Source organism: Macadamia integrifolia, chromosome 1 (genome assembly GCF_013358625.1).
Source record: "Macadamia integrifolia cultivar HAES 741 chromosome 1, SCU_Mint_v3, whole genome shotgun sequence".
Classification (NCBI taxonomy): domain Eukaryota; kingdom Viridiplantae; phylum Streptophyta; class Magnoliopsida; order Proteales; family Proteaceae; genus Macadamia; species Macadamia integrifolia.
Window position 1 is genome coordinate 34,167,661 of NC_056557.1, and position 11,713 is coordinate 34,179,373.

General features: G+C 39.6%; 2 protein-coding genes across 2 annotated transcripts in view; one reads left to right on the plus strand and one right to left on the minus strand.

Annotated features, from left to right (window-relative positions):
• Positions 1–6,226, plus strand: part of LOC122073405 (microtubule-associated protein TORTIFOLIA1-like) — a 9,947-nt gene extending 3,721 nt beyond the window's left edge. Inside the window, exons 3-5 of the mRNA XM_042637994.1 lie at positions 2–502; positions 585–1,475; positions 5,895–6,226. Coding sequence (XP_042493928.1) covers positions 2–502; positions 585–1,475; positions 5,895–6,092 — 1,590 coding nt within the window. The 3' untranslated portion in view covers positions 6,093–6,226. The remainder of the gene's footprint in view (position 1; positions 503–584; positions 1,476–5,894) is intronic.
• A 2,689-nt stretch (positions 6,227–8,915) lies between these two features.
• LOC122084916 (DNA polymerase I A, chloroplastic/mitochondrial-like) overlaps positions 8,916–11,713 on the minus strand; it is a 19,962-nt gene continuing 17,164 nt past the window's right edge. The window contains exons 9-12 of the mRNA XM_042653339.1: positions 11,336–11,428; positions 11,016–11,228; positions 9,761–9,850; positions 8,916–9,475 (exon numbers count right to left, since the gene is read on the minus strand). Of these exons, the coding sequence (XP_042509273.1) occupies positions 9,314–9,475; positions 9,761–9,850; positions 11,016–11,228; positions 11,336–11,428 (558 nt within the window). The 3' untranslated portion in view covers positions 8,916–9,313. The remainder of the gene's footprint in view (positions 9,476–9,760; positions 9,851–11,015; positions 11,229–11,335; positions 11,429–11,713) is intronic.

An 11,713-nucleotide genomic window follows, 5' to 3' on the forward strand; every position in this document is an offset into this window, starting at 1 on the left:
GCCTGTGGAAGTTGTGGTCCCTCGCAGATGTCTTAATTCTTCCAATTCCCATGACGAGAGAGAATTGGATCCAACTGATAGAAATTCATGGGACAGATTAAATCAAAATGACCCTGAAACAGATCTTAAGGGATCTGGCAACATTAAATACCGTAACCTTGATAGAGGAGCTGCTGGTCAGTTCAATAAACTACAAGATCCTGATGAACTTGTGCGGGATAAATGGAATGAACAGAGAGCATTGAGAGGAAAAGACCTGAATGCTATTGGGCCATCTGAACAGAGAACATTGAGGGGAAAAGACTTGAAAACCACAGGTTTTGACGTTGATGACAGGAATGGATTTAATGAGAGGGACGATTCTAGTGCACGTGCATGTTTTACCAAACTGGATGGTCTTTCTGAAGGATCTCTCATGAATAGTAAAGGAAATTGGTTAGCTATTCAAAGGCAGTTAGCACAACTGGAGAGGCAACAAGCGCACCTCATGGACATGTTGCAGGTTGATTCAATGAAGTTGCATTTGAAATATTTGGTTTTTGCTTTTTGGTCATGCTTGCTAATGAAAAATTTTGCAATTGCAGGACTTTATTGGTGGGTCCCATGACAGCATGATAACTTTAGAGAACAGAGTCCGGGGTCTTGAGAGAGTTGTTGAGGACATGGCACGAGATTTGGCTATATCATCAGGAAGAAGAGGTAGTAACTTTATGGTGGGATATGAAGGCTCTTCTGGTAGGCTTTTCAGCAAGTATAATGGCCTTCCTGACTACACTAGCACCAAGTTAGGCAGAGGCAGTGATGGGCGGATTCCACTCTCAGAAAGGTTCCTCCCATCTGATGGTATTGTTTCAGGAGTGAGGGGAAGGGACCCACCTTGGAGACCTGAGGTGTCTGATGCGTGGGATTCTTACAATCATGGTAGTTCTAGAAATGGGAATATGGGCTCTAGAAGAGCCCTAGGTGGTGCTTCAAGTGATGGTAGATCACCTAGAGCTGAACATGATAGCGATCAGGTTGGTGGCCGGAGAGGTTGGGATAAGGGGCCTGGACCTGTCCGGCTTGGTGAGGGGCCCTCTGCAAGAAGTGTCTGGCAAGCATCAAAGGATGAGGCTACTCTGGAAGCAATTCGGGTGGCTGGAGAGGATGGTGGAACATCTCGAGCTGCAAAAAGATTTGCTATTCCAGAATTAACTGCTGAAGCCTTGGGAGATGATAATGTGGGTCAGGATCGGGGGCCCATCTGGGCTTCTTGGAGTAATGCTATGGACGCACTTCACATAGGTGATATTGAGTCAGCATATGCTGAAGTTCTTTCTACAGGGGATGATTTTTTGCTTGTGAAGCTGATGGACAGATCAGGCCCTGTAATTGATCAGCTTTCTAATGAAATTGCATCTGAGGTCTTGCATGCTGTAGGACAGTTTGTACTGGAACAGAACTTATTCGATGTTGGTTTCTCTTGGATTCAACAGGTTCGAGTTTTTGGACACAGTTTCTGCTCCTTCTTCATTACTGGTTATTCCATGATGCTCATGATAATTTCACAAGTTCTCAAGCATGTTCCTCCGACAAGTTATTGAAGTTTGAAAATGATACTTCTTTGAGTGCATTTATTACTTTTCATTGAGAAGTAGGACTGTATGAGCTCACTGAATTGATGTGCCAACTGTAGTGTGATATTTTGCTTAACATAATGCATGATTAATGCTATGAGTAAAATAACCTACTGTTAATTACCAATAATTAGCTCAACTCAACTCAGAATGCACTAGGCCTTCTCTTAATTATATGGGTTGGCTATACAATCTAGTTTCTGCCCTTCAATATATTTAAGGTCCATATCTGCTGTTTCAAGAGCAACAATTAGCTAAATGTTGCATTTTGAAGTATAACCTAGTTATAAGTAATAAATGACTTACCCACAAGAGTATTTATATTGGAGAAAAGATTTTCCTGATAGACACAGGAACAAACTAATGAGTTCATGAGCTCATAAAAAAGGTTTAATGTAGAAAGTCTACTCCGGAGGACTGCAAAAAGTAAATTTATGCTTTTTAAGTGAACTTTTATTTAGGAAAATAATGTGGAGACAGAGAATGATAAAATAGCATATTACATATATATGCCATGATGGGCTGTTTTGTTATTTGTGCATTTGGTGATCAAGAAGACCACATTAAGTGGAACCATCTTGTTATTTGACTGATGTGGCATAATCCTAAAAGTGGGCTTATTTTAGTGGAAGTAAGCCTTGAGTTGGCTTACATATGTATTGGGCCTTTGGACCAATGAGTTTTCATTGTAATTGGCCACTGTAATGGGCCTAGAATGTTAGGAACCAGGAATACGGGATTAGTCAAGTAAAATTAGTTTAGTTCAAATTTGTGGGGGTTATTTGAGTCCCTTTTATGATGAAACTTAGCTGAGACGAGTCCTTGAATTATTAGGAATATTAGTCCTAGGGGATGTCTTGGCTAACAAAGTTGTTTAACAAGGTTTTGATTTCCAAGAAAATGCCGGATGACTGGAGAAGTATTATAATCCCAATTTATAAGAACAAAGGTGATATCTAGGACTATAATAACTATAAAGGTATAAAACTAATGGGACATACCATGAAACTTTGGGAAAAGGTCATTGAAGCACACTTAAGGGCAAAAACTGTGATACCAGAGAACCAATTTAGTTTTATGCCAGGGAGATCCACTACAAAAGCTATCTACCTCTTAAGGAGGCTTATGGGAGTTTACAGATATCAGAAAAGGACCTCCATATGGTCTTTAGTGACCTATAAAAAGCCTATGACAGAGTACCTGGAGAGCTAATTTGGTATGTCCTAAGAAAGAGAAGGGGCTCCAATATCTTGGTGGATATAATTAAGGACATGTATGAGGGAGTGGTTACGAGTGTCAAAACTCTAGAAGGCCAAATCAGTGAATTCTCAATTACAATTAGGTTACATCAAGGATCTTCCCTAAGCCCTACCTATTCGCGCTCATCATGGATGAGTTAACGAAACACATCCAAGATCATATACCGTGGTGTATGTTATTTGCTGATGATATTGTACTCATAGATGAGACCGTGGAACGAATTAACACTAAATTGGAGCTTTGGAGGCTTAAGAATCAAGAGGTTTTGTGATAAGCAGAAAAGAGACAGAACATATGTATCCCTTCAATCAGGCAATAGGAGGGGCAATGAGGTTGTGAATCTGGTGGATAGGGAACTACCACAAAGAGACAATTTTAAATACTTGGGGTCAATCATTAGCAAAGATGGGGATATAGAGGATGATGTGTCCCACAGAATTAAAGTTGAATGGATGAAGTGGAGGAGTATGTCGAGAGTCTTATGTGACAAACGTATGCTGGTTAAACTCAAGGGAATTCTACAAGACAATAATACGACCAGCCATAACTTATGGGGCGGAGTGTTGGGCAGTCAAGAAGAGTAATTTGAAAAAGCTAGGGTAGCAGAGATGATGATGTTACATGGGATGTGCGGCAAGACCAAAAGGGATAGAGTAAATGAATTATTGTATTAGAAAGAAAGTGGGGGTCGCTCCGATTCAGGACAAGCTCCGCGAGAGCCGGTTGAGGTGGTATTGCCTTGTTCCACGGAGAGCTATGGATGCCCCACTTAGGAAAAGCGGCCAAATTCATATAAAGAGTTCCAGAAGAGGTAAGGGCAGACCTAAAATGACTATTAACGAAGTGGTAAGGAACGATATGCAAATGGTAGGGTTCGATTCTAGTATGAGTGTATGACTGTAGATAAACCGTTGTGGAGGACAAAGACCCACGTAGCCTACCCCTTGTAGGGGATGTTCCTAGGATGTTCTATTTTACTGCTAAAACTTATTTCTTTTATCTACTTTTGGTTCCGTGTGCACTTCTTTTATTCTGTTTTTCTTTTACTTTGATACGTATTGGATCCATTTATCTGACCTCATTAAGTTGGGATAAGGTTATGGTTGTTGTATTAGTCCTAGGGGTGTGATCAAATTCAGATGGAAGAAGCGAGGAGTTAGGGGCACAATGACCATAGGAGTAGTAGTGAGGAAAGACATGCAGAGTATAGGGCTTGACTCTAGTATGACCTCAAAAAGAGCTGTTTGGAGGGCAAGGATTCATGTAGTTGACCCTATTTAGGTAGGATGTTTCTGAGGTGTCACTGTGTTCCCTTCTTCTTACTTTATTATTATTTTTCTCTCTCGCGGATGCAAAGGCTGAGTTGTATGATTTTAAATCTATGTTCTGAATTTTTGTAGAGTTCTGGTTCAAGGATGTCAAATAGTAACCTGTTTTAGCTATTCCAAGTAGCAGTTCGAATTCCAAATCAGTTTAAGAGTATTGGAGTAAGTAGTTTATGAATTCTATATATGGATATACTGGCCTATGGCCTGACCCACAAGTTTGAGTAATATTATTGAAGTTTTCTCCAAGCTACTTTGGATTCAGTACTTCTTCTGAGTGGGTTTCTCAGGTTTAATTTGATGTATTCCTAGGGGGTTTTGGGTGGATTCCTGGCCTGTTATTTTGTAAAGTTTATATTCATTTTCCTACTAATGGTCAGTTCTCATCTGTGGGGACCCCTGTGTTTACTGGTGAGTTTCAACTTGTTTTATTTTATAATCTCTCTGGTAGCTGAACAGAGTTGCAGCAAATTTTTAATATGTTTGTTCCTGTTTACATATTCTCTTGAATATCAGATCTTTCAGTATTCAAGTTCCAGTGAGTTTCAACTTTTTTTCCTAGGAATTCTCTGTGTGGCCTCTATTTGATCTCAGATTTCTGAGATATTTTGCAGGCTTCTGGTGACCAAGGACCACTCAACCTGAATAGTAGGTCAATCTGACTATTCTGTTTCAAGTTTTTAAATTTCTCCCTTAGCTGTTATGTTTTTCTACTTTGGTGATCTTATTCTGCTAGTCAGTTCTAGTTCTTCTATCTTGGAAGTCGTTTCGCACTACTGACTCTTTCACGTGTTAAAATTGTAAACGACGGTTTGTGAGTTGCAAAGGCATCACATTTCCTAATTGTTGGTTAACTAAATTCATTTTCTGAATGTGTTAGTATGAGAAGAGGCCATGTATATTTCGCCAGTCTAGATTGTTGGGTTCAGACTCAAATTTCATGGAGGCAGTATAATGGTTGACCTTAATCCATTTGCTTCGGAAGTAGCTTCGGCTAGAAATGTGTGGATATCAATTGGATATGTGTTGCCCTGATTTTACAGCTGGGATGGAAAATACTTTCATAAAAATGCTTTGGATTGAGAGTAGATGCCAGAATGGTTTTAGGTATCGGTATTGTAGTCGTTATTGCTGGAAGCTGGACCCTGGAGCCCAATACCGATATGATACCGATACAGATTGGGTTTATTGGCCTAAATGTGGGTCAGCCTAGCCAAACGGTACAGATCGGCCGGATACCACCTAATCCTTATTGGTATAATCGTCCAAGACCAATAGACACCAATACCTGTTGGTTAAACCTTTGGTGCCATCATGATCGAACTCAATAGATTTTTAACTAGTATCTTGTGCCAATATGTGGTTAGGACTTTGCTTGGGGGTTTCCATTTTGAGCTCTCTGACGACTGCTCAATGAGAAAAAGAAGGCAGCAAGCAGCAGGTTTTTCCTGCCTGAGCTTGTGATGGCTCGTCTCACTTCTATTAGTGCATAATCTTTTTGGAGCATATGTTAGTTTCTCATAACCTTCCAACTCCTCTGCTTTAACTCTAGTTTATCCATGAATTAATGCTTAGGCTTTTTATGTCTTACCTTTATATGATGTAAAAGACAAGAACTATGGTTTGATTACCAACAGACGGACAAAAAAAGGGGGAAACTTACCTTGGTTTTTTTTTTCATGGTGTGTTGCAGTTAGCAGATCTGGTGATGGAAAATGGACCTGACATTTTTGGCATTTCAATGGAAGGCAAGAGAGAGATCTTGCTCAGTTTACATGAGGCCTCTTCCACCATGGAATTACCTGAGGACTGGGAAGGTGTCACCCCTGACCAGGTGATGTTGCAGTTAGCATCAGCTTGGGGAGTTGATTTACAACAGCTTGATAGATAGTGCCACAATAGTCCAAGAGTTGGTATTGTGTATTTTTTTGTTATCTTTGTGTCCACTTGGATATGTTAGATAATGTATTCCCAACACAATTGAAATTGCATATCAAAATTGTTTGTTTTTTTTTTTCCTTTTCATTTTTCATATGATTGTTTTGATGCCAATGAGGCTGGGAAATCACATGAACGTTTATTATATATACAATTACATGACTCCTTTTACCAAACAAAAATTTTACAGGACTCCTCACCAAGCACAATTGCTGATGGCTAAAGATAGCTACAGTTTGTCAGATTTAAACTAGAGGTACTTTATGTATGTGGAATCTGAGGAATGGCAGCTCGAATGAATCCACGGAGCCAAAGCCTATTGTGAGGGTAGGGCGAGGATGATACCATCGAGGCCAAGCTAGGGGCGAGCAGAGCCCGATTTACTGGTGGCTAAGTTCTGCTGGTGACGATGTATTTGATGGTAGAGAAGGCAAATGAAAGGCCTTGTGAGAGCTGGACACCACGAACGACGGGCAAGGGGATTAAATGGTAGAAGGACATGAGGCCTATGGCGGCCTAGGAAAGAGAACGAAGGCGGTTGAGATACCCATCTCAGAATCGGTCAGGTATTGGGATCAGTCTCAGTGGATACCGATCTGATAGGGCCAATCTGGCCGATCCGATACCGATACTTAATTCCATGTGCCATGCACAAGACATTGATTTGTATTTGAACTACGGCAAAAAAAAAATTGGTGGGCATCGAAGAGCTCATTTATTGCGTGAGAAAAGCGGAAGGCGTCTAGGTTACATAACTTAGAAAAGAAAATATTCTACTTTGATGTGTTGGACAAGGCATTTTCCATTTGGCGACCAGGTCTCCATAATTCTGCTACATTGCACTTTGAGTAACCCACAGGTCACAGCTTTGCAGGGAGTATTTAATAAAGGAAAATGAATTCTATCCTGCTGGCCCAAGAAATGCCCAAAGACAGGGTGTGTGAAAAGATGATGCTGCCTGGTGTGTCTGGGCATTGAAGATGTTGCGCCTTCTCATTGGTCCTGCATGCTGGTGTATCCTGTGCTAGTTCGCCATGGGGAGTGATTGATCAATGATAATCCAACATCTAAACTCTACTATTTTTGGGATGGATTCATCTTTGGAAAATGATCTACATGTGTGGAGCTGTCCTTACACATTCTTTTTCCTTCCTAACACTATATACAAACTAAGTACTACCTTCTTTCACAGTGTCAATGGTGGGTGTGGGGATCTATTATACATCAACATCATGGCTTGTTTCATTGCTCAATGCCTCATTTCCCCAATGATAAAACAAAATCTAATGTGGAGAAACAAGAGGATGACTGGTTATTATTAGGCTTACCATTTTCTTGCATACCGGTGGTTTTAAATTATGCTAAAAAAAAAAAAAAAAAAAAGACCTTTTAGGCGTTGTCTGTTTGTCAAATAATGGATAGAAAGGAGAAATAAAAAATTCAAAAAAATTTAAATTTGAAGAGAGAGAGACACTTAAGTCGAATTTCCTTTTAATTTTTTCTTTCATTTTCTATCCATTTTTAGACAACGAAACTAAAGAAGGTATTAGTTCGGCATATTATACCTTACATCTCCTAGATGAGTTAGGTATGGTTAGTCAAATGTCTTGGATCAAGAATCTTAGTTTTGGTTTAGTGAGGTTTTATTAGAATCCAGCGAGACTGAAAAATCTTTGTACTCAGCCTATGTTTGGAAGGTAAGAAAAGAAAGAAAACTATAATAAAATAAAGGCAAAAAGGTTTTTGGCAAAGTTATACGAACGTGCCTTTCAACCATTGGATTGGCATAAAACTGGACCCATAAATAAAATAAAACTAATAATGAGAACTGAGGAGAACAATGACTTGTTTATGTAACTGTTCTCTCCTCAATTTCAAAATTTATTAATTTTCTTCCTTTCCTGCCTTGCCCTCCCAACGCAGCCCCATAATAAATGGCTTAATGAATTTAGATTTCAATTATAGAAGAAAGGAAAAAAAAAAAAAAAAAAAAGGGACCATATTTCAATGCACCCCAATAGGGGTGTCAACCGGTCAGGTTGGTCCGATTTTGGTCGGGCTTGAAGACTTTCAAAGGCTGCACCGTGTCCACCCATTTAACTAATCAAGCTTAGTTATTGAGGACCTGGTACGCTTTATATTCGGTCGGTTGGCCTCGGTCTATAATCAAACTACCTTAATCGGATTTTAGTCGGATCTTAACCAAGCTACGGACATGTTTAATATTAAACGGGCTTTAACTGATTTTTAAACGGACTATCTTTAAAATGTGCTCTTATATTCCAACCCACTCATGCAAACCCAAAAAAATGACAATAAAACAATAAATGATACCAAATATAACCATTATTTAAAATGTGAACACGTCTTTACTTTTTAGTTTTTACTCTTTAATTTGGGTGGTAAAATAAGTATTCTACAATCATTAAAGGGTCGGGCCAGGCCGATGCACAATAGGCCGGTCTCGATCGGATATTATTCAATCAGTCTCGATCGAAAGCCCGACGGTCCAAGTAGCAAAACCGAGACCGACCGTTTGTAAACGGGCCGGGCTCAAACCTGACACGTTCAATAAACGGTTCAGGCCGAGCCAGTCTATAAACGGTCGGTCCCAATCAGTTTAGTCAGGTCGGGGAACGAATTGACACCCCTACACCCCAATGAGGACGACTTACAGTTCATTTTATCCATTGAAAAGAATGGTAGTACAGTAGCCGGTACCGTTTACCACTGATGAGTAATCACCAAAGAATACTTGAAATGCTAACATAGAAAATTTGTTTAGAAGAAAAATGCTCACTATATCAGAAAATATGAATGCAAGAACCACAGCTAGTCATACAGATACAAAAGGGCTCAGCCCTCCTATTGGAAACATATATATACAAGGCATTGCCCTTTCCCTCTCTGCATCTTCACCCCTCCTCCCCAACCCCACCCCAGGAGGGGGAACAACATAATGCCACTAAAACAGCAATTAAACCCCACTGGCTCCGTCTAGGTGATGTGGGCTTGAACTACCATTGTCCTGGCACAACTTAGCTACATCGGACAAAAAATCGTAGCTCAACATTGACGATTTCGGCCTGTGTCGGTGATGCCAATTCAATCCACTGAGTCCTGAATGAACTAATTACTGGTCCTTGAACTAAATCCATAACAGACAGCCTCTGTTTACTTGGCTGCATACCAGTTCTGTGCACACTTGGCATCAACAGACAAGTCAACTTTGAGAATATTGGTGCCATAAAAGGGTTTGGACATGCATTCAACAACTATGGCCTTGGCAACCTCTGCTGATTCAGTTGGTCCCTCCAGTATCACTTCATCGTGAACCTGCTTTCAATAGAAAATCAAAGTTCATCTTTCCTTAAAGATCAATTTTATGGCTCATATTTGACATTCCCACTCTAATTTTGTGCTTACTCAAAATGGGCCCAACTGCTCAAATATCATATGTAAACCTATTTCATGTCTGAGTGACCCAAGATTCCAAACTAACATGCATATAAGAACGCTTATAATGCAAGCTTAGCCATAGCTGAGATTTAACAGGGATGCTATCTAATCAATTGCCACCTTCAGGAAGGAGAAAAAAAAACACTAACTCATGAACTCAACCTGCAAAAGCAGTCTCCACCCAAGCTCCTTCAAGCGTGCATTCCTTGATATTTCTAGCATGGCACACATGGCAACATCAGCAGCACTACCCTGTTTAAAGTTGCCAACATCAGTGAGTCATTGAAGGTTCTTTCACAGAGTGCAATAGTATAACATACTAAAATGTACATACGGATAATCCCATAGACAGAAAAAAGCAGTTAAGGCGTCGCCTGGGCAATGTCTAAGCATCTGGGTGCCTTGGTCGCCTTGCATCCAGGCCCGCTCCAATGCCTCAGATCACCAAGACACCATGACAACTATTAAATGACTTTGATTTATTGTAAGAGTAAAGCTAAGGCGTTTTGATACATTATTTTATGCTTTAAACTTTTCTCCCCACCTACGGTGAAATCAATTGCACTGAATTGAGCAACCACCGCGGCACTGACAGCTGCAACACCAAATCCAACTAGGACAAAAATTAAAGGCAAATCCAATGAGTGCACTGGCTAGCTGGATGCCTTGGACATGAAAATGGCAGTTACGCAAAAAGATCAGGCATGGTGATGAAGACTACTTCAACAAGCCAACAATGCCAATATGTTAGCAGTTGTAACCATTATCAAAGATATCAACTCCTTAAATGCCATTAAAGACACTGGTACTGGAAAATTTTGAGATCTCAGCCTCAATTTCACACAATGACTCGATTGAACCATTCCAATCACAACTACGCAGGCATTGCAAGTCAGTGACTGAAGCACAAGAGAGAGATTATAACTGAAAAGAATCCATTTTTATGTTAGAAAAGGGGTGGTCCGGTCCCCAAAAAACAAAAACAAAGGAGCTCATACTGTAAGGCAGGAGTGAAATCCCTGAGCTTATGCCCCAAGGCCTGAGTGTTTGTATTTTCTTCTAGGTTAATTTATGTTTTTTTTTAATTAACAATATTTGGATTAAATATTGGAAAGGATTTCTTTTGGATGAGTCAATAGAAATCACAAATTTCAGAACTAATAATGGTTGCAACTAAGGCAATAGAGGAATGAAATAGCAAGTTGGTACCTCCAAACTGCTAAATGTAAAACATTAACAAAAAGTAAAAGCCTTCTAGTATATTCTGAATGATAGGTGAAAGTGGTAAACAAATCCATGGAGAAATGAAGGGGGTGAAGTAAAGTCAGTGCATTGACAAACCCTAATTGCAATTACTTTTTTATGACAAAGGCAGCTAATAATGGTCAATAAGAAATTGAGCAGAAGGGAGGAGGACCTGCACAGGGGTATTAATAGCTGCTCTCTCAATGTGACCTCGTTGAAAATTACTAGCATGGGCCATATCAGGGAAACGGCGAGCGCGTCCCAGCAATGTGTGTACACGCTGCATGGTCTCAGCTTCTTTTTTGCGGTCTTCTTGCCATATCAAAACTTCTTTCCTCTCTTTGTACCAGAGATCTACAGTTTTCTTTGCTTCCTTAACTGAAACCTGAAGATATATATAGATAAATCAAAACCAAAATAAGATCCATCAAATTAGTTTAATTTTAAACTATGGAATCACCATTTCTGTAAAAGTCAAAGAGTACTGTGTACCTTCCAATCTCGGGAAAGCCCAACCGGAGTTTTCCCATATGCAATGGAAAAATTGAGCATTTTGGCTTTCCTTCTTTCAGAAGCATAGGCATCCTGAAATAAATGTATAGGAGAAAAATTAACTACCTACAGACAGATATAAATATTAAAATTTTTGCAGTGAATTCAGAACATAAGAATTTTGCTCTTTATCAAGAGGAAGGAAGCATAAGAACAATCACAAATCTATTACTATTAGATAAGTTCAAATTTTGGAAACTTGGTGAGAAAACTCATGGATCAGAAAACTAGAAACATTTTTTACAGGATACCCAAGATAACATAAGAAACCAGACGGCAAACAAACAGAAAAACAACTAGTAATTTATTATTATTATT